The 23,376-nt window shown below is 31.5% G+C and overlaps 4 protein-coding genes across 12 annotated transcripts in view; 2 read left to right on the plus strand and 2 right to left on the minus strand.

The window, feature by feature from the left end:
• ClC-a (chloride channel protein 2) overlaps positions 1 to 8,727 on the plus strand; it is a 56,053-nt gene extending 47,326 nt beyond the window's left edge. For all 8 annotated transcript variants that reach the window (XM_029320094.2, XM_029320095.2, XM_029320097.2 and 5 more), the window contains one exon: positions 7,980 to 8,727. The gene's annotated coding sequence lies outside the window, so the exon portion shown is untranslated. The remainder of the gene's footprint in view (positions 1 to 7,979) is intronic.
• LOC114944263 (facilitated trehalose transporter Tret1) lies at positions 3,690 to 21,057 on the plus strand. 2 transcript variants are annotated; one of them, XM_029320088.2, is made up of 3 exons: positions 3,690 to 3,781; positions 17,402 to 17,706; positions 18,358 to 21,057. In XM_029320088.2, exons 1-3 carry the CDS (start codon positions 3,705 to 3,707, stop codon positions 19,644 to 19,646), a joined length of 1,671 nt encoding a protein of 556 aa, XP_029175921.1. In that variant the 5' UTR covers positions 3,690 to 3,704; the 3' UTR covers positions 19,647 to 21,057. The 2 variants fall into 2 exon arrangements, with proteins under 2 accessions (XP_029175921.1, XP_029175922.1); XM_029320089.2 differs by lacking the exon at positions 3,690 to 3,781 and adding an exon at positions 8,176 to 8,727.
• Positions 20,678 to 21,876, minus strand: LOC114944284 (uncharacterized). Its single transcript, XM_029320132.2, has 2 exons — positions 21,632 to 21,876; positions 20,678 to 21,366 (listed from the first exon to the last, which is right to left on the minus strand). The coding sequence occupies exons 1-2, from the start codon at positions 21,684 to 21,686 to the stop codon at positions 20,723 to 20,725; spliced, it is 699 nt and encodes a 232-aa protein (XP_029175965.1). The 5' UTR covers positions 21,687 to 21,876; the 3' UTR covers positions 20,678 to 20,722.
• Positions 21,877 to 22,179: 303 nt separating this feature from the next.
• On the minus strand, positions 22,180 to 23,347 carry Prosbeta3 (proteasome subunit beta type-3). The gene is made up of 3 exons (XM_029320134.2): positions 23,212 to 23,347; positions 22,386 to 22,951; positions 22,180 to 22,310 (listed from the first exon to the last, which is right to left on the minus strand). The coding sequence occupies exons 1-3, from the start codon at positions 23,212 to 23,214 to the stop codon at positions 22,262 to 22,264; spliced, it is 618 nt and encodes a 205-aa protein (XP_029175967.1). The 5' UTR covers positions 23,215 to 23,347; the 3' UTR covers positions 22,180 to 22,261.
• Positions 23,348 to 23,376: the final 29 nt, after the last annotated feature.

The raw sequence follows: 23,376 nt of genomic DNA on the forward strand, positions 1-23,376 counted from the left end.
CGCATGCGACTCGTGATCCCGTCGCCGGCTCTCTGTTTCTGCAAAGCGAATAAATAGCAAAAATAGGCCGTTGACCCGCGTGGTTGGTCGCCTCGATTCTTCTCAACGTGTGTCCGGGGGAGAGATAAAGGTCTATCTAAAAATAGATGCTTTGCAGAAAAGAAAACGTTATACTTACGACGCTCTTCTAATTTGTTTTGTGTTCACTAGTTGTCGCGTGAATTTTGGTATTTTGTATGGTTAGATGTTACCAAATATTTGTGTTAGAGTTGCGACATTCAAATATAAACCTTGAATTTTAAATCTTTATTGGAAAGTTAATAGAAAAACGAACATATTGTATATCGTGTAAAATAATAACAAAATTAAAAGATGACACATAATAGTAAAATTGTTAAATCATGGGAAATAAAAATTAATTATTATACTGTAGTTAAATTTTTAATAATTTTAGCTGTCTCTACACATGAAATTTAGCTATTATGCCTCAATTTTAGTTATTGATAGCTAATATTTTTTAGCTATAGAATCTCCGTATTAAACTATAGCTAAAAATATTAGTTACTATATATAGCTAAAATGTAAGTATGATAACTAACTATTTTTAGATAGTTTGTAGCTAAAAAATATTAGCTACAGTGTTTTCCTAATTTTTTCCGCATGATTACTTATTAATTATTATGATTATTTTTGTAGTGGTGTATAAAAGGATAAGATAAACTATGCTCACACTTATAGTATAATAAAAAAAATAAATAATATGCATAGCAACACCGAACAGATTTTCTTTGTCAAGTTCATCCTAATTGGAGAACGCAAAGTCCACGTTGCCAGCCGAGAATGCACTTTGTTCGATTGAACACGTGAATCAGTGTATCACTGCAATAATTTTTGTTCACATGCCAAACGATCACGGTTCTGCTTTGAAATGAAATATCGTTTTAGAACGAGCGGATCTCGTGATCGGAATCGCGAAACAATCATCGGTGCTTTTCCACTTGTCAACGGGAAACTTCTCGGACGGGTGTTCTAATTCATACGTGATTAACGAGTTGATGGTTATTCAAACTCGATCGACGAGATTTTTACTTTTCCGATCCGCTATTCACTCTTTTGTACTTCACGTAATGCATTTAAGACGTACTTTGACAAAGTATATATATATATATATATATATATATATATATATATAAATATATAATTATTTTTATTTCCATATATAAAAAGATAATACATACACATACACATTTATTTGTGTATAATCTTACATAAACAAAATATCTTTAGATAAGAATTTTATAATGATAATATATAACAGAATTTTCCTGAAAGATATGAGATCTGACAAAATTAACAAGTATGAATAAATAATGATTAATATTTATGCATGTATTGCATATTATATTTTATATACATATAATATATGTTATATATATATATATATATATATATATATATAATATATAATACATTATTATAAATATTATGTGTATATACAATACATATGTATATGTATAATATATACATATTGTGTGTATCGAAATATATGTATATACAGATACTAATTTAACTCATTGCAGCACGCGACAACCGTAACAAGCTTCTCAATTGATTAATTAGTGTTGACTCATGATTCCAATCGGCGTTGCTATAAAGGGGTTCCCCCTCTTCTTCTTTCTCTCTGGAGAATCGATTCTTCTCGAAGCAATCAGGTTGCTTGGACAAATCTGTCTTAGAATCATCTTCTCATGATATATCTTATATTCGCAGATTGGTATTTTATTTTCTATTTTTATTAGATGTCATATAGTTTTATCTTTAATGATAAAATTATAATGAAATATAAAAATATAATTGCTTTACGTAAGCAATTTATAGGAAATTAACAAGTATAGAATATTTGCAGTTTTTGTAGAATTGAATAATTATTTTTTTAGTAAAGGATCTTGCGAAAATTACACATTGTTTACTGAAAATATGTTCCCTCTGATTTGTTAGCGAATAAGATACATTATACTTGGAAATTTAAAATATTATTTAAAATTTTACATTTTTTGAAATTCTTTTCTCTCTTTCTATTTTTTGATTTTTTTTCTTTTTTCTTAATTTTTATATAATTTATCATACGTTTATCACGTTTAGATGTTAATATTACTGTTTGAGAGAAAGAGGGAAAGAGAGAAAATAGCTTCAATCCTATAATTTTGAAATAAAATAAAATATCAGAGAACAATTCTTGAAAAATTTAATTGCATGTGTGTGTTAATAATTATATAGAAGATAAAATCATACAGAGAACTGAATTTAAATTTGTTTTTGTAGATATAAAAACTTTGGAAGATGAGATCGTAAACTTTACAAATTACGAAATAGCATTTTAAATCCATTTGCCAAGTAAACCTCACATATGAATTACCACTTGCGTAATATATCTTAATCTATCGCCAGCGGTCACATGCAGTCTGTAATCATTCGTGCTGATAAGATTGCGGACGTTACAATGAATGCCAATGGACCCTTGGTACAAATAAATAACAATAAGTCACTTATATTATTTTTCATGTTCCCCTTCTGTCTTTCTTTCTCTCTAATAATATATTTATTTAATATAATTTATATAATATTTTAAATACGTATACTACTGTAAATAAGAGAAATATTTATGTGAGATATATTTTATATTTAAAAATACCTCCAAAAAATATCCCGATTTTATTTACAGTGAAAGGATTTATTTTAACAAAGGATTTATTTTAATCATGAAAAATCATCCGATACGAAATAATCGAATAAATGATATCGATTCCCCTTCTCTTTGTGCGAACGATATCTATTTTGTAATTCTTAATTATAAGCATATAATAATTTTTTCAAATCGGGTTGAAAGCATACAAATTACTTTCCCAATTTTCAAGCATACGTGATTGAAATCTTACAAACGATTTTTTATTTTTGGGATAAAAAGAAAAAATTTTTTTAAAACACTATTTACTTTTTGAAGAATTTTATTTTTGACATTTCCGTTCCTAAACAGAATGAAAATTATATGATTATTGTCTCAATTTTATTAAATCTTATCCGATTCAAAAATCGATATTGTATTCAAGTTTTGTTTTTGGTAGGAAAAATTTATAGGACAGTTCCATGGAAAGATCAAATTCAATCAATATTATTATTCGAAGAAAACTCGGTTTCGAATTGCGTGAACATTTATTCTGAGAATAAAACTATAAATACGTAATCGGTAAACTGTTTTAATATATACATACATAAACATTTTCATAAAACAAAAGGTAAGAAAAAATCGATGTTCGGAACAACGAAGAAAATATAAGAAAAGATTTCAAATTCAGAGAATGATTTTAACAGGGATAATATATTTGTATAAAAATTGATAAAAATTTGGAAGATGTGGCGTGCACCATTAGCTCCAAACACGTGTTTAAAATAAATCATAAAATCTATAATTGTCATATTGAGGCGGATTTGTCGATCACGAGATCCGTCACTTAGACTTGGTGCCAGAGTGCAACGAACGTAAACGTCGGCGTGAAAATAAGCGGAATTAAAGAAAACAAGATGAAGAAGCACATGACTGCTCGGATTGATAGTGGCAAGCTCGTGACCACGGTTTGTCTGATAAACCACCGAGAACAATTTAATCGGCTACAATTGGTCACATACGTGTTCAGTCCTTCGCCGACATGTTCGGGAACAGGAATTACGAGACGTTCAGCAGCAACGATCAGCCAGACGTATCGTCGCCACCACCGTCTCCCAAGTGAGTAATTCTTAATGTCGTAGATTCTTACCCACTTCTTGTTGTCGCTGTTTATCGCCGTTCACTGATATCGTCGTCGTTCGAAATAAAAACGCGATGTACTTATTGATATTTTATGATTCGGATAAGATAACGTGGGCTTTCAATCGATGTACGATGCGTTTTGCAGAATCTTACGATCGACAAATCCGCGTCGAAGTGACTATAACATTTTATGACTCTAGGTATTCTGAATGCACGTGTTTAACTCTAATATGGTGCATGCCATTCCAAACTTTTACAACTTATTATTCTCTGTGTTAGTTCTTTTATTTTTCAAATTTTTTTATTTCTTTATATTTTATTTATTGCTCTCTGTGAATGGTTCTTATAGCTTTCATTTTGTGTAAATCTTTGTATGTATGTACATATTACAATAGTTTATTCCGATCAACACAAAAAAACATCGGCACCAGTTTCTTTCTTCAAAAGCTGCAAAGAAACGACTTCATTCCAGTGTTCGAAAAAAAGTCATTTTTTTTTGTTAAAGCGTTACATAGTTTATTCCGATTAACACAAAAAAAACATTGGCACCAGTTTCTTTCTTCAAAAGTTACAAAGAAACGACTTCGTTTCAGTGTTCGAAAAAAAGTCATTTTTTTTTGTTAAAGCGTTACATAGTTTTCTCCTTATAATCATAAATTCTTACACGATTCGGAATATTTTTCTTCGAATAATATAATTTGATTTTTCCATGAAATTGTCCCATATATTTTTTCTGCATCAAAGACAACTTTTAAATAGACCCTAAAACTGAATAAAACTGAACAAAAACTAACACATATCTTTCACTTTGAAACATATAACTTTCACTTTGAAACTTATAACTTTCACTTTGGTCAAGAATGAACTTTTTCGAAATCCATAGAACTGAATAGTGAATTTCGTTTTTTTTTTTTGCTTCTATGAAATCAAATAAGCGTTCATAAGATTTTAGTTCCGTTTGATGAAGAATTTGAAGAATTTGATTTGGGTGTTTTCAACCCAATTAAAAATTGTTGCTTATAATCGAGAGTTATTGTGAGATATCATGCATCCAGAGTAGCAATGAACAAAATCAGCCATTTAAAAACGAGCGATTTATTTCGTTTATTTTTACAATTAGAGACATAAAAATCTCGATATTTTCTAGTTTAAACACATTAAATCATCAAGTATATTAATACTACATATAATATACATAAAACACGATACGTTTCTGCATATCTGCAATTTTATTAAAAGAATCGCATATGACGTTCGCCTAATCGTGATACACGTCATACATACATACACGACGATTACGATGTTTGCGTAGATCCGCGTGACCAAGTATTCCCAGGCCGAGGTTATCTCGTTTGTGTCCGCGTCAGATTTACATTTACCGTGAACTCACGATTCGTCATGCTCGAATTTACGATGGATGGTAACTATCGGATGCATCGATATACGAAGCGTGATCAAAAAGTTCGTGCAATTTTCGTTTATTTCAAAAAGTATGTCTTTGTTCATCTATGTTAATGTTGTCCTTCTCCAAGTAAGCCCCGTCAGGTAAACATTTTTCCAGTCTTCAAAATATTTGTGGAATTTTCTCAAGTATATTAGTCTTCAGTTTGCTCAGTAATTTTTGAATATTTTCAACAGTGTGACTTTTTTCTCTTCTCAAGAATAAAGAAAAAATAAAGAATAAAGAATTTTATAAATATTTTAAAGACTGGAAAAAAACAGCATAAATGTGTTTTATCTGGGGCTTACTTTGAAAGGGACATTAATGTAGACGAATAAAGACATATTTTTTCAAATAAAAATTGCACGAACCATTTGATCACACCTCGTATATTGACTGATAGTGCCGGCGTAATCAGGCAAACGTAACCGGAAAGTGAACCAGTCCATTTTTAAATGCTCATTTAATCTTCATGCTCGATTCTTCGACGGTACAATAGCGCATATATGTATATATTAAAGATACTCATATCTCTCTTGATAAATTATATACATGAAAAATTCAATTTAATTATTTAACATTTTAACACGTCTGTAATCAAAATAATTCCGTCAATCTTCGCAAAAAAGAAAGAAGTATCAAGTCAACGCTTGTGTACTCGGATATACGCAACAATATAAATAATCTTATAAGAAGTTGCTAAATTTTAAATATTAGAAATATTATGCGGAGAGAATTTTATCTGAGAATTTACCCTGAAAATCATGGAGGAATTTTATAAGACTTTCTTTGATTAATATTTACCATAATAAAACATTTTATTAACTACATATAGTAAACTTACTTTTTTGTTAAGGTAATAAAATAATATGTTTAATTATTTTTATTATATAATATTAATTATACATTTTTTAAATTAATTGAACATTGGACATATTTTATATTTTATGGTAGATATTAATATTTTTATTGTGGTAAATATTAATCAGAGAAACTTTTATAAAATTCTTTCAATATTATATTATCCCACGATTATTATGATTTTCAGGGTAAATTCTAAGAGAAAATTCTCTCTGTGTATTTCTTATATTGCAATATTTTATATATTGTCATTTGAAGAATATAAGAATATAATAACATGTTATTTTATATGAAAAAAGAGAGAAGAGTTATTTTCTATCAATACATTTTTTTCATTAAAAAAAATTATTGTTTAATAATAAGATTAATATTTTTCTTGGTTGAATTATGTAAAATGTTTTCATTTAAGCAAATTGTATCTAAACAAGTATATACATTTTGATTTGATACTTCTTTTTTTCTGTGTTTCTAACACAATTAATCTCTTCTTTTATTAGTTTTCCAATTAAACTTGGAAATAATAAAACCATCTCGCTTGCTATCACATATGATGCTGTAAAAATAGAAAAAAGACTGAGCGCTACATAAATATTAAATCATTCCAATATTCCGTCGCAAATCGTTATAATTATCTTTCGTTCGACCTTATCGTGCATATTTATAAATGCTTACTCGTCATTGCTTTTTATCACGTTCAGATTTATACATTTTTATAGAGAGAGAGAAAGGAGAGACCGGTTGTAAAATATAAATTTTCATCTGCGTATTTACTTTAACAGAACACAAACTCGGCGCATGCACATTCTCAATAAGCTTTTTATCCTTCCTGTTTTTTTTTTTTTTTTTTTTTTTCATTTGCTTTATGAATATTCCGTAAGATTCTCCACTGATAATGCATACACGACGGTGCATAATAGATCTCGCAAATATCATAATTCCGCAAATATATGTTTCCTGAGCGCGGAAGATATTTTTTTCTCAGTAATTCGGCGAGCAACGAATTGTCAACACTTTAATTTGCGAGATTTTCTTCGAAGAAAGTTTATCTCGTTTTACGTAAATGTGGAAGAGTGTATCACGAACAACAATCGTGATAATTACACGCCACCGGCACTATTTTTCTTAGATAAAGGAGATGATCAAGTGTTCGTGACCGAGACTGTTATCGATACTCGAGATAGATTATATCCCATTTGATTAGTCACATGAATGTCAAAATCTTTAAAGAAAACGGATACAATGATCTTTACGACCAAGCGTACCATTTCTAACATTTGTTGTGTTAATTCGATAAATTTTATCTCTCGTTATCAATAGATTACCGTTACGTTATCACACGCTCGATGCAGAATATTTTTACGATTAGGAGATCATCTGTGGAAGAAAAGAAAATCCGCGATATATTTATAACATTTCAATTTATTTGATTAAATATTAGTTGAAAACTTTATGTAAACTTTTCTCGATATATGTAATCTTTTGTTTTGTATAATTTATGATACTATTATTGTGTTCTATTATTCATTCTGTATATAGAGATATCGATATCACTATATAATGAAAAAAAAAAAAAAAATAATAATTTCAAATATGCGATAATAATTAAGGAGGAAAGTTTATTGAGAAGCGATATCGGTTCAATTTTCGTGTTTGATTGATTAAATATAGTTCATCGCTGCTTTAATAGCACACATATTCGAAGGACGTTCAGAGGACATGCAGGGGATATTCAAATACCCTCAGGATATTCTCTGAATGTTTTTCGGATATGTTGTGCACTGAAAAATGTGTCAACTTGACTAAACCGTTCATATAAAAATATTTAAATTTTTAGTTGAAAGGTTTAGTCAAGTCAACAAATTGTTTTTGCAGTGTGCTGTTAGAGGGTGGGAGTTTCCGGATTTTTTTCCACGTCCCTCTGGTCTCAACCTTCTTCCGCTCAACGAAATTCGCGCGTTGTTCTTATCCGCCCGCATGCGCTTTGATGTCGCAGCTCTTTCTCTCTCTTTTTCTTTCTCCCACGAGGCGTAGCGCGTCGCATATAAAGCTTTCGAGTAACCTGTAGCCGTCAGTCGCTTCGTGCGAGCCGTAACGCAAGTGACAGATCACGTCAGCTGTTCGACCTCGCTCCTAAACACGCGGCAATATTCACCGCGAGGGGAAACAAAAAGAAGAGACAGCCTCCCTGTCCGAGGAGAGTACGAATCATCGAATTGTACGAGGGAATAAAAACGGGAAAAAGCGACGGGACCCGCGCAGATGTATCGTCCATGGAGAAAGACTTTCGTAGGCTTTTACGAAATCGGACGCACAATTGGACGTCTCCCGGCGAGTGCTCTCTGAGAGTAAAGTACTCGAGGATTTTAGAAGATCCTCGAATATAAAAAGAATCGCGAGAGATTACAACCCTTCGATCAAGTCTGGAGAATTAAAAGCCGCGAGGGCGCGAGAAGAGGCGAGGAGAGAAACCGGCGATGAGCCGGTGACCTTATGGTGATACCTTATTGTGATCAGCGAATTGTGATATATACTTGTACGTTTTATACACGATACGCCGGTATATCGTGTACGCCTGATTGAAAAGAAGACTAATCTTCATCACGACATTCGTCATGGCAGAGTGAGTAAACACATATCAATGTTTCTGTCACTTTTTTCTTAGAAAATAATTTTTTATATATAATTATATATAAATAATTGTATAATATTATATACGCGTATAATCGTAAAATTATATGTGAAGTATGTCCATTTTTACACATAATTATATAAATTATAAGGGTTTATATATAATCATGTCAAATTATATATGAAACATATATATTTATATATACTAATTATGTATCGACATATTACATATATAATTTTGCGATTATATGTATAATTTTACATATTTCTACATAATGTTAAAATTGTAATATATAACAAATTTTTTATCGGGTTCAATTGTGCTTTCTCCACACATCTCTTGCCAATATTTTTCGGTGTTCCTTATATGCATTTTATTTTTTAAATATATAAAAGAAATATAAAGCATGACATAGCTAAAAAGAAACTGTTTATTTTACTAGTTAATTCTCTCTATATATTTATATATATGTATATATCTCTTTCTCTCTACAATGTAATTGCACGTAGCGTTTGGTAAACACACGGAAGTCGTGAATATATTCAGAGTAGAAATTCAGACAACACTGCGTATTTTCGCGACATCGTTTGAAAATATGTGATAATTATACCCTATATTATATAAATTTAATTGTTGTGTTTACCACTATATATTACAATTGTTGAATGAAAAATTCACAATTTTACATGAAATTTCTACTTCAATTTGGAAAGCAATTAATATAATTATTTTCCTTGAAAGAAAAGTATAATAATATTTTTACATATAATTTTATATTAATTATATATATATGCACTTACTATATTTGGATAGAATTGTTGCACCTGCGGCCCACGTGGTTAAATGCGACTTTGAACAGAGAATACTGGGCAAAGTCGAGGGTTGACAACGCCAACGAATATATGCGCGCGATCAACAAGTGATTCTATATCAAGCACTCTTGTTTACAGCAGTCAAATCTTGGGATATTACGCGCGATAGCAAAATTTTATAGTTTTCACCTTGCTCCGAAATCGCATCTCCCTCTTCCTTATCAAGGATATGCGTGATTAATCTTCGAAAGATTTCTCGGAGATCGCGATAAGACTTAAAGTTGCACGAATATTAATTATGAATGAATCGAGGTAGATTTGAATTTATATATACGTATGTAGCCGCTGAAAATTTATTAATTAATACAGAGAGAATTTTTTTTCTCTTAGAATTTATACCCTGAAAATCATAGTAATCGTATTGGACAATGTATGATATTGAATGAATTTGATAAGAATTTTTCTGATTTTTATCATAAAAATATTAATATCTGTCATAATAAAATGTAAAATATGTTTAATTTTATTACATTAAAAAAAATTATTAAATTAATAAATATTTATTTCAATACTACCTTATTGAATTATTTATTTGAAACAAATAAATATTTATCAGTGTTGAAAAAGATTTTCTCATATCAAATATTTTTTTGCATCAAATTATTCAAATCAATATTATAAGTTTTAAATAAATTATTTATAAGATAGTATTGAAATAAATATTTATTCGAATTGGATAAATTTATTTTTTTAATATATGTACATAGTAAAGTTTACTGTTAAAAAATATGTTTGATTGTGATAAAAATCAGAGAAACTCTTTATCAAATTCTTCAAATTCTTCCACAATTACTATAATTTTCAGAGAAAATTTCAAGAGAAAGTTATCCCGGTGAAAGGAGTTAATTTGATAAAAAAATATGTTTATAAAGAAACAAAATAAATTTCGTCGGTTCAAAAGTGAGATAATTTTTTTTTAACGAAAGATGTGCTTTCAAATAAAACAATAATTGCTTTAATTCGACTTTAAATGCAAATCTGAATTTCATGTTTTCAAACTATTTAATATGAGTGTTCAGTATTATCGTGGTTTTGTTTTATGCTCTCCGGTGTCTAGAACATGGCACCCGCGGACTATGATCGAATATAAAAAAAAAGTTATGTCATCTTGTCGTTGCCCTTGTCACGTCGTCGGGCGCATTTTATGACGTGTGCGATGAAGCCCCGCCGAGAAGAGATTACATATATATTTAGCAATTTTATCAGCGAAACAGGGAGAAAGTCCTTTTTCTTTTCTCTCTTTTCTTTTTTGACAGATATATCAGCCGCGAACTGCAGCAGATAATATTATTAATAGCTGATAAAACACTGATGACATGCCTGCATAATTACATGTATACTGACGCAATTAATTTCTATTCATGTTATATATATCAAATACCAATGATGTGCGAGACAATTTTGATGCATCTGTTCATTGCGATATGTATTACCGATACCGTAATTACGGTACTCATCGTCGTCATCGAGCTGTTATAAACACGTTAATTGACTTTTAATGATACCACCTACGTAAGTGCATTATTGCAGACTGGAAATTATGAAAGATTTCATTTCAGCGTCACGTATTTCAAGAATGTTTTTTATTTGATAATCATTTCATCTATATGTATGTTTTGTCTATATATTAGCAATTATGGCTTCAGAATACGCAATTAATTATATTACATAATTGGATTTAATTTTCTATCGAATTGATAATTTATTCATATTTATATAAGGGGTTGCTTCATAAATGTATAATTATATTATTCAAAAAACACGTTTAATAAATTTCTGTTATTCTTACACGAATAAATAGCATCAATAAATTGATATAATTGCAATAAATTATCAATACGCAATCGCAATCATCGGAGATGTGAGCGCGATACGAGATATTTTTAAATGTAATTGCAAGAAGAGGAGGCGCAGCTCGCAATAAAAGTTGCAAAGTCTATTCGATGATGGCCTTGCGAGAAAATTCGTGAATCGAGATAAATACGGGAAATGAAGCGGAAAAACGTAGCTTCTGACGAACGATGACGACGGACAATGACGCTTTTCACTTCGTATCACACATTTAAACGACGATAACGCGAACTCTCGTGAAGAACGACACTTGTATTTTTCTCCTTCGTGACCGTAAATTACTAATGATACGATATTTAGACGCTAATAATAAATTTCATGACACGCAGATGCGTGACTGTGACTACTCGGTGTCTCCTATATATGAGAATGAAGAGATACGGTTGTTATTAATATCCCTACCGGTTACAAAGGCGTTCTGGGCAAGGAGTTAGTATATTTTCCAAATGCCTAGAACAATAATCGGTGGAAAAAGAGAAAATATCATTGACTGAACGAGATCGTAGATTCCACTACCTTCTTGTATACGCGTTAAGTGGCCCGAGGAACTTTTTGCTACATAATTATCTCCAAACGATGATGTAATCACTGTACTACGGAGCAACATTGAACTTCGAGCTAACACAGAGTTACGAACTTAGATGATTTTAGAATATATCTCTTGTCGAATTTTATAACAGTTTTTCTGATTAATATTTATCACAATAAACAATGTTGATACCTACCACATAAGATATAAAATATGTTCGATTAATTTTATTATGTACATATTAATATTTTTTATTGTGATAAATATTTAATCGGAGAAACTCATAAAATTCTTCCAATATCATTTTGTCCCACGATTACCATGATTTTCAGGATAAATTTTAAAAGAAAATTCTCTCTGTGTATAATAATTATTTTTTATAAAATATAAGAAATTAATAATAAAATCATTAGATAATTATTTAATATTTGACAATTTGGGAGGTACCAAATTTTTATAAAAAACATATACATTTTTTTTATAATTAAAATTATAAATTAACTATGACATTTAAAACTTGACGATGTTAATTGTTGATAAAACCTACACAAAGACAATTTTGTGATTAATATTTTTACCACAATAAAAAATATTAATATCTACTACGTAAAATATAAAATATATTCGATTAATTTTACTATGTATATTATTAATATTTTTTATTGTGATAAATATTAATCGGAGAAACTCTTCTATAAAATTCTTCTAATATTATATTGTTCCACAATTACCATGATTTTCGAGGTAAATTCTAAGAGGAAATTCTTTTCGCATCGCGATTATATAGACGATATAGGCTAACGATCAGAGCGAGACTGACCGATTGATCATTGCTGCATCTTAATGCAACGTGCAAATATTTCGCAACGCATTAGTATGTTGTATACTGTTGCTTTCCGAGACGAGACAGTCGGCTTCGCTGTTCGTATTTACCTTCGTTGAAACGACATGATGTAATTAGACTATTAATATCATGGACGCGTCCATTTGTTCGATTAGGCATGATATCTGCGAGAAATGCATTGTGCATCTTATATGTATGTGTATATGTGATTCTGTTGCACTCTCTTGAATCTTCGTGTTACAAAAATATCGCGTGCAATTCCGTCGTACCGTTGCCAGAATCCGCTAACTCACTTGACATCTCGTAAATTATTAGATTCTATTTATGTTCAAATTTGTAGATTAGTATGGAATTGTAGATCGGAACGGGGAACGAGAAGCTAGTCAAATCTCATTCTGATCTATTTTTGTATCCGGTTCAACGTTTTTCTTTTTATTCTTTCTAAATCCTAAAATATATATAATTTAACATACAATTAATTTAATATATAATTAATAAGTTATTAATTTTTTAATCAATTTTTATTTTTAAAAATAGAGATGTGAAAAAATACGCTGCTTTCTTATTTTATTTCAATATTTATTAATTTTTCTCGCGCGATAAAATTTGACGTGCATTTCTTAACATGAATTGTTATTGTTAATGTCATGTTTCAACCGAAAGATTAATGTTGATGCATGTCACTTCACAAGAGATTTAAAAAAAAGCTCTCTGGAACTACTCTCACACAATTGATATCTGTACGTGGTATGATAGACAGTAATCACATTTCCTCGATTACGCTTGGAGCAGAACCACAAAGCCATGATTCATATAATATTTCCGTAGCATTTATATTAAATATTTTACATAGAGTATCTTAAAACCGTGGAATATTTTTTTTCACGATAGATTCTTCAAGCAATTTAGAATCAATATTTCTTTTTAAAAAATGGAGAAAAGATTTTTACTGCAATTTGCCATATTTGTTTAAATTAAATTATACCTAAAATTAAATATAAAATGCAGCTCTATCATCTATTCAGCTCTCTAAAGTTTAAATTATAATTCGCGAACAATGTCTTCTTCTTGAAAAATTTACAGCTTAAAAATTATCGACGCCTCAACATATATTCGCTAAAAAGAGAATCGACTAAATTAATCTCAGGGACGAGTATTGAAGTTTATTCGCCCTTTCTCAGTTTCTGGCGGATATAGGGGTGAAGGTTATCTTCGGGTGTCGGCTCCGTTCGCATCCGGTGCGAATAAATAAATGTGTTTTAAGATTTCGCGGAAAATTCCGTCAACGTGACGAGAAGGTGATTGCGCGGGCTTTAATAGCGTCCGATGGAAAATCCTCCTTGCGAAATCGCGCGTTCTAATTCTGTACGCGCGATGAGCCCCTTAAAGTGCCCTCCGGCTGCGTTCATACAGCCTTGCGATGTGGGCAAAGTCAAGGTGTAAGGAAAAATATAGCTCGCTACACACGTTTCTCAAGCCACGCGCGACGTGAATATAATCTCGGAACCGCTTTGTCTGTCAAGAACAAACGGTGGCGACTCATTGTTGACAGGCGTCACTCTGGCGGGGTATTTAAAAAAATGAAACTTCTCCTTCCGCAATTTGGCTGACCGACTCGGAAGACTCGACAGTTATGATACATTGCCAGAAAGTTTCGCGAAAAGATCGTCGTCAGCTTTGTTATAAGGCAGAAAAGAAGTTTGGATATAAATGTGAATTGTAAGAATATTCACTTCTTTCTCTCTTTGTCAAGCTGCGTCCTCACTAAAGCAACAACTAGCAACTTTTTTAAGAAACATGGAATAGCAACAAAAAGTTGCTCGTTGTTGTTCCAGTAAGGATGCAGCTTAAGAAATTTTCGGCAACAATTAGCAACTTTTTTAAGAAACATGGAACATCAACAGGAAGTTGCTCGTTGTTGCTCTAGTGAGAAGGCAGCTTAAGAAACTTTCGGCAACAACTAACAACTTTTTTCAGAAACATGAGACAGCAACAAAAAGTTGCTCGTTGTTGCCGAAAGTTTCTTAAGCTGCGTCCTCACTAAAGCAACAATTAGCAACTTTTGTAAGAAACATGGAATAGCAACAAAAAGTTGCTCGTTGTTGCTCCAGTAAGGATGCAGCTTAAGAAATTTTCGGCAACAATTAGCAACTTTTTAAAGAAACATGGAACATCAACAGGAAGTTGCTCGTTGTTGCTCTAGTGAGGAGGAAGTTTAAGAAACTTTCGGCAACAACTAACAACTTTTTTAAGAAACATGAGACAGCAACAAAAAGTTGCTCGTTGTTGCTTTATTAAGAACGCAGCTTTAGAGAGCCGAAGCTGTCACGATTATTTTGATCGTTGGAATTCCAATAATGCACACGACTACAGGAATTAGGGAATATGTTGTGAATGCACGTCGTGAACATATGGTATGATCGAACGACTGGAGGTCGCAGGTCTCTACGAAAACAACACTCGCATACGCATGTAAATTTCACTTTCAATTGGATTCAAGGTTGCGAAAGTTCGAAACACGTGCTGAATCTAATATAAACACTCTGACTATCGATCAATACGTATAGCTTTTTTATTTAGCCTGACTCAATCGATATCGTATTATGATTGTTTTTAGTTTGATTGATTAATTCGCGCGCGATATAAATAATAAAAAAGTATGGTTAATATGTAAATGTGTGCAAATGTTATTAATTAATTCGCCATGTTTGCTAACGTTTATATTAACAAATGACAACTTAATGTCATCAGTCAATCTTCACGAAATCGATGCAAGTTACGAATATAAAAAGTATCGAGGGAAAAGTCTGAAGGACGATTGTGCAATATGACGTATGGTTCGCTGACCGCTTAATGTTTTTCTATAATTGCGGTAGACGTAAATTACATTTGTAATTAATTGCTGTAATACGGTAAATCACTTCTTCGATGTGTAACAAGCTCGACACGTGAAGAAAATGTGTTGCTCGCGGTTTCTCGATGAAAAGGTAAACGAAAGCGCGCGAAAAAAAGAAGACATATATCTTTATTATCGCGAATTTACATAAGGCCTTCATACACTCGTGTCAATTTGCATAAAAGCGATTGCGACTTTCTATAATAATAAGCTTCTTTTTTCTTAACATATTATTTTTCCGCTCGAAAATTGCGTTCGCATATTAGCGAAATACGAAATTCTACGAAAAATAACAGGTATCTTTATTTCGTCGCAAATTAATACAAGTGTGTAGGCGCCGAATCGTTTATTTTTATATTATATTTTTTCTCCTTTATTATTAAAGGTCATGATACTCGGCGATTTTATGTCATCCCATAACTTCGCAACCTTTGGGAAACACCTAATCGATCGTTCTTTTGCTGAAGGTTTCGTTTCGTAATTCTCGTTAAGCAAATGCTATCTTCTATAATAATAATAAAGTCATTGTGCGATTATATACCGAGTGTCTTAAATAATACATATACGATATTTCATGAATATATGTATATTTTGCATATGTTTGATTCATCCACGATACCAGTTTTTTTGTTTTGCCAAATATCACATTCATTATTCATCCTCATCAATTTATATCCTCATTTCTTTCTCCCTTTCTGTTTTTTTCTCTTATTAGAATTTTTTTATTTCTCCTTTTTTCGAAATGCCTATTATATTTTTCCTCGAATGCAATAATCTAATTAGTTATCGAACATTTATACATTATAAATAAATTTTAATTTTAGTAATGTTAAATCTAAGCTAAAAATTCGTGTTGGACTGCTACAAGCTTATTAAGCTGCAATTGTTATTATTGACGAATAAATGATTTGAGTTTTATCTGGTGTTGTTTAATGCGGAAAATTTTTCGCGTTATCTGCGATGAAGAAAAAATAATTGTTATCTTTACACGACGTCCAGATAAATAACGACCAACTTTGTTTATATCTCTCAATTTCGCGAGCGATGCATCTCTCTTGAAGAAAAAAGTCAATTGCAAATTTGCATTATTTTTCTCTTATTTTATTTGCTATAATCTCAACGAAATGATCATAATAAAAAACGACAAAAATCTCATGTTCATTAATTAACCGACTTTTATCGGTTTGTATATGCGCATAAATAATTCACACATATATTATAAATGTATGACTCACACAGTCGCGTGCCTGACGCGTCATTGTGTTATCATCATATATTTTTCATTTGACATTTAATAATATGGCATTTAATAATTGAGTCTTGCTTTTACATAATAATAATAATTATAGAATTTCTTTCTCTTGATCATCTTTTTTTTCTCCTTATAGATTATTTTTTTTTAAACTTAACGCGTCATTGACCCTGTCACTCCATATATATATAATCAAACATTTTCGATATTGTTATCATAATATAACGCGCAGACGCTATCTTTGAAAATTCTAGTTTGTCTCATTAGAGATGCAGAGTGTGCGCGATAGCAAATATTTCAAATGCAAAAATCTTGCTGTTAACTTAACTTTCTGCTCACATCCTCCACGTGTTTCGACCGTCACAAATAAATACAATAGCAATTATAACATTACACTCGCTAATCGTCCGCTTTATTTCAGAAAAAATTGCGGCGCGCAGGACCCGGAGAAGACCTCGTTGGTAGACTCGACGCTCCTGCCGAAGATCCAACCGTCCACGTTGCTCGATAACGAGAGGACCGATCTGAACCTGAACAATGACCCTGAGAACGATCGAACACCTCGAGGTAGCGCTGTCAGGCAAGTCCTGGCTGCAGTGGTGGCCCAACTCGGCACCATCAACACGGGGATGGCGTTCGGTTTCTCTGCCATCGCTCTACCGCAACTCCAGGAGCCGGACAGCATCATTCCCATCAAAGAGGGATCGACGGAGGAATCGTGGATCGGTACGTATGAGATAGCGAATCTATGACAAAGCAATTATAAATAAAATTCTTTCGAAACTGTTTTTATGTCTCATATTTTTCTATACACGGAGAGATTTTTCTTTTTATTTTACCCCAAAATTCAATGCAAATTTTATCATGTTTGGTGATAATTAGCATACTGCATTTTAAAATATATAAAAAATGTTTATTACTTTTTTAAAAATCTGTTCTATTTAAAACACTTAACTCTAACAGCACACATATATCTCGAAGACGTTTAGAGAACATTGAGGATGTTCGAATGTCCTCTGGAAATCCTCAAAATGTCGTTCGGATATGCTACTAGAGAAAGAATCATAAGTTTTTAATATATTTTAAAATTATATTAAAATTTTACTATATACTTTATTTCAGTAAATTTAATTAAATATATTTTATATCTTATTATGTAGATATTAATATTTTTTATTTTAATAAATGTTTATCGGAGAAATTACAAAATTTTTCCAATACTATATTATCTCACGATTACCATGATTTTCAAGATAAATTCTATAAGAGAAATTCTCTCTGTGATGGAAAAATCTATAATTTTTCATCATAATTTATAATTATAAAAAAATCATAATTCTCTCGCAATCCTTATTTATTTTTTTTCTTTCTTTGCAGCTAGCATGTCCTCCATCGGCACGCCGATCGGCTGCTTGGTATCCGGCTACATGATGGATATGTTCGGCCGAAAACGTTCGCTCATCATCACGGAGATCCCAGCTCTACTCGGATGGCTGTTGATAGCATTCGCGACCGACATACAAATGATATACGCCGGTCGTTTCTTCGTTGGTCTAGGATCGGGTATGGTAGGCGCGCCAGCACGCGTCTACACCAGCGAGGTGACGCAGCCGCATCTTCGTGGGATGCTGATCGCTCTCGCAAGCGTTGGGGTCAGCACCGGGGTGCTCATAGAGTACGCCCTGGGAAGTATAGTAACGTGGAACGTCTGCGCTGCCATCAGCGCTCTTTTGCCGTTCACCGCGTTGCTACTGATGTTCTTCTTCCCAGAGACCCCGTCCTATCTCATATCGCGCAACAGGCCGGACCAAGCGGAAAAGGCGTTGCAAAAGTTTCGCGGCAGTACTTACAACGTGACCCGGGAGATGAAAACTCTGGTAGAGTTCTCCAATAAGAATAACATTAAACGACTCACCGGATTCCGAGAAATCGTGTGCGCCTTGTTGAAACCCAACGCGCTGAAACCGTTCACTCTATTGTTTCTGTATTTTTTGATATATCAGTGGTCGGGTACCAATGTTATAACTTTCTACGCAGTTGAGATCTTTAAGGACTCGGGGGCGAGCCTGAATAAATATTTAGCCGCGTTCATATTGGGAATAGTCAGACTCAGCTCCACGATCGTAGCTTGTGTCTTGTGTAGAAGATGCGGCAGGAGACCACTCACGATGGTGTCTTCCATCGGTTGCGGCTTGTCCATGCTAGGATTAGGCGGATACATGTGGTATAAAAATTACAGCGTCGAGAATGATCTTACACTTGTCGCCACTTGGATCCCGGTTCTTTGCATATTCACGTACACCATCACGTGCACTCTAGGTTTCCTGGTGATTCCATGGGTGATGATCGGCGAAGTTTATCCCGTCCAGGTACGCGGTATTATTGGCGGATTGACCACCATGTGCGCGCATACGTTTGTCTTTATGGTGGTCAAAACTTATCCGTTTCTCGCCAACTCGCTAACTCGTCATGGTACGTTCATTCTTTACGGTTGTATATCCTTATTCGGCACTATATACTTCTATATATGTCTTCCGGAAACTAAAGGTAGAACATTACAAGAGATCGAGGATTATTTCTCTGGTAGAGGCGATACTCTGAAGACAGGAAGAATAAATAACAAACCAAAAGTCTTAGAAATTAAGAAGGGCCAGATATTACCGTGAAAAAAGGACCATTTTAATTGTATAACTTTTAGCATCCGTCTACTTAAATGACTATTTTAGTTAGAAAAAGAGGAACGCATTTGCATGTATCAATTAAGTATAATTGCAATCGATCCGCCGAAAAAATAAGGTGGAATTTAACAAAAGATATTACTCATTTTATTAAAAACCATATATGAAATGGGCAAAGTACTCAAAAGATTCTGACGTTTGCTTTGTGACACAAATAATTTACTTTAAAAAATAAGATAAAATGTCTTTAAACAATTAATAATGATAAGACACAAATGTAATGTATTTTATTGTTTAAAACGATTACCTCTATACAAGTTACCAGAGAAAAAATATATTTTTGTAGAGTATACATATTTGGTTCACAAAGCATGAAAGTGATTAATTATATATAACTAATAATAAATATTACATTCTTGTAACATTAATTACACAGACATAGTAAAATATTATTAAAACAAATCAGCAAAAAATATATAAATTTAAATATCTACAAAATTTATCTTGATCATATATATATATATATACATACAATATGCCTTAATAAAACACAAATAAAAAAATTGTGCTATTTATTATATCATATTAAATTATGTATAATAAAGTGGACATAGATTTTTATAACAAAATTATAGAAATCAGAAGCCATTTTTTTTTAATTCATGATCATGTCATATATATGCAACAACAGTCATTATTTTATGGAACTCGAAAATTTTTAAGCCTATATTTATTGTAAGCACAAATTAATCTATTATTGTATACAATTTAGAATCGATATTAATATTAATCAATGAATGCAAATATAAGTATCATTTATTATATGTATATCTATAAGATATTTTAATGCAATTATTGTTAGGCTCTAGATGAATGAATGAACTATACAAGCGATTTATCTTTTATAACAAAATAAAGGGTGAATTTATTGCTCATTTACTTATTTTTCTCAATTATTCCTTTTCAAATTTTGATTCGTTTTATATAAAAATCTAAGTAGAAATTTCAAAGACAAAAAATTAATTAACATAAAAGATTTATTGTTACACGATTTTATACATAGATTATAATGTTAAACGAGGTTTATTACGCAATGCTTCTTTTCTCGCCTTTTTCTCATCTCTAAATTGTTTAATCATCTGGGTAGGTATAATCTCGCCTCTGTAAGTCCTCGGTATTTTTTCCTTGTTTAAAATATTGAGTCTCTCCTTAACATATTCTTTAGCGTCAAATGCTTGTGCTTGTTTAATTTTATCAATTAACCCTGCCTGGAAAAGCTTTTCCCTCTTTACGTTTCGTTTATGCCTTAACTTTGCCCATACAAACTTCATCTTCTTACGCAGTTTCCTTCGCTTATGTTTCTTCATCTTCTTACGCCTGATTACAATTAAACGTACCGCTTGTTTCTCAAAAATTTGTCCACTTGTGGGTAGGTCTATAGATTTTTCCAATGTAGGTACATCATACTGAATGGGTAAGCGCTTTACAGGCTCTTGCAATGGAGGAATCTTTGCAACAGGCATTTCAATAATATTTCTTATTAAATTTCTATTTGTACGTATCCCAAAATCGATGTTAAGCGTTCCTGGTATAAATTTGATACCATCGGACTTAGTACTATCTGGTATACCATGATTATTAGATGTTAAACGAAAAATTACATCACAATTTAATTGATGTGTTGAATATCTTGTAGCAGCAACAGTACCTGAAATATAATTATATAATATATATATATATATATAATTATAGATAAATATAGATTATATATAGAATTGTATATAGAAATGTATAAAATTATATATATAGATAAAATGTAATACTCTAAATTATAAATAATGCATATATAATTTTGCTTATATTTATAAAAAATCATACACACATATATACATACATTTAGTATGTTAGATTATGGTTGATTAAGGTTAAGTTATGATTATACTTTATAATATTTAGTTGTCAGATATACGTACTTATTCTGCCCACTGCAATTTTGCGAAATGCAGCGCATAATGTATTGATCGACATTGTCAATAAGTTTATTAGTGATAATATTAATTTGCTATCATCATATTAAATAGTTTCACAACACACGTTTACGTTCATAACCCATTTTAGTTTAGTCTCAATCTTTAACATTAGATGGCGACATGCTTTGCACTTGAGATTTTGATTTCTTTTGCACTATCTTTTTGTGTGTAAAAATACTTTTAGATTCTTTATCTCATAAAAAATTTAAAAAAATTTTTTTTTCATATAATCTTTTTTTTCAGAAATATATATTTTATGTATATATAATAAATTTATTTATAAATTTGTTAACTTTATGTATACACATAAAGTTAATCAAATAGCATATAAAAAAACTAAAGAATAAAAATATTAAAAAAACCTAAGAAAAAAATTTATAATAATACAACATATACACAGGGTAATATAGATGGAAATACAAATTTTTTTCTTACAATCAACAGATATTTGTAAAGAGATATTAGGGATTTAATTAGAAAATTATGTAAGATTTGTTTCTCCATTTCTTAGATTTATTACAATAGTAATTGTGAAACTTTTGTTATGCATACTGATGTAAAAGAAGATTGTGTTTAATCCATTCTCGTTTTGATAGTCCTCTTTGTAACTTTATCTTTCTCTCTGAAAAAGAGTATATGAATTAACATAAATACTTATCAAAAATTCACTTGATATAACCATTATAGCAACACTTACATAATATAAACAACAGCACCCCATCCAGATATCGCGTCTCGATCAAATGCATTGACTAAAGCTTGGCTGACAGTTTCAAATAAATCATCAGGCTCTAAATCCGGTTCGTAAAGCGATTCACACATGCCGTACAATTGCTCCGTACATGTTCCACCTACTACAAAATCTTCCGCTATGTTTCTGGATCCTATCAGATCCATATTGCAAATAAACGGTTCAAATGTAGCGGGATCTAATCCAGCAATTATGGGTTCTACAAAGTATGGTCCAAATCTTCTCTCGTACAAAAGATTTGAGACCATTGCAGTGAATGTTTTAGGGTGAATCTTTCTATTTTCCTTCAACTCGTACAGATTCAAGCGAAAGCGTAGCCTCTCCATGACAGTCTGGGTATCAGTGGCGAGTCCTGGCAGACTGATGTACAGATGAGGTTCCATCTCGTAAATCTTTTGAAAATCGCACATTATCGTTTGCGCTTGTATACCGAATCTGCGATCAGCCGCTATGGCAACGCAATTCTTGCCCTTCATGGCTATCACGGCACCGCCGTTGTACGCGAGAATACTCTGTAAAAAACGGAATACGATATAATTTTAAGTGTATTATTATTAACATACACACTGCAATTATTTTTAATATTCTTTCACATTTATCAGAAAAACATGCAATGTCATCTCTACCCAATTGACAGTAATATATAACCTCTAACAAATATCTCTGATTTATTTTCCCGGTATTGCACGATATTTAAAGGACACATTCTTCTTCAAGATATCTAAATAAAAAAAAATATATAAAATATATTTTCAATAAAATAAATACTCACCATTCTCTGATGTAAACGACAACAATTCTACGATATAAATATTAATAATTTGCAGTGCAAAATCACGCAAACTTGTCAGTCGGATCGGACAGACATCTGACGCGTCGAAATGCGAGTCACGAGCATAAACCACATACGAATATAGTTACGTGACAACATGATTTT

This window comes from Nylanderia fulva, unplaced genomic scaffold (genome assembly GCF_048542155.1).
Source record: "Nylanderia fulva isolate GAGA-0341 unplaced genomic scaffold, ASM4854215v1 Scaffold17, whole genome shotgun sequence".
In the NCBI taxonomy this organism is placed as follows: Eukaryota; Metazoa; Arthropoda; class Insecta; order Hymenoptera; family Formicidae; genus Nylanderia; species Nylanderia fulva.

What these genes read in the sequence shown, in the direction of transcription:
- LOC114944284 (XM_029320132.2), bottom strand. Translation starts at nt 21,686, where the DNA reads ATGTCGATCAATACATTATGCGCTGCATTTCGCAAAATTGCAGTGGGC. An exon ending in AATTGCAGTGGGCAGAATAA is followed by an intron (nt 21,367 to 21,631) that starts GTACGTATATCT and finishes ATTATATTTCAG; the next exon opens with GTACTGTTGCTGCTACAAGA.
- LOC114944263 (XM_029320088.2), top strand. Translation starts at nt 3,705, where the DNA reads ATGTTCGGGAACAGGAATTACGAGACGTTCAGCAGCAACGATCAGCCA. An exon ending in TCGCCACCACCGTCTCCCAA is followed by an intron (nt 3,782 to 17,401) that starts GTGAGTAATTCT and finishes GCTTTATTTCAG; the next exon opens with AAAAAATTGCGGCGCGCAGG. An exon ending in GACGGAGGAATCGTGGATCG is followed by an intron (nt 17,707 to 18,357) that starts GTACGTATGAGA and finishes CTTTCTTTGCAG; the next exon opens with CTAGCATGTCCTCCATCGGC.
- Prosbeta3 (XM_029320134.2), bottom strand. An exon ending in GGTGCTGTTGTTTATATTAT is followed by an intron (nt 22,311 to 22,385) that starts GTAAGTGTTGCT and finishes ACTCTTTTTCAG; the next exon opens with AGAGAAAGATAAAGTTACAA.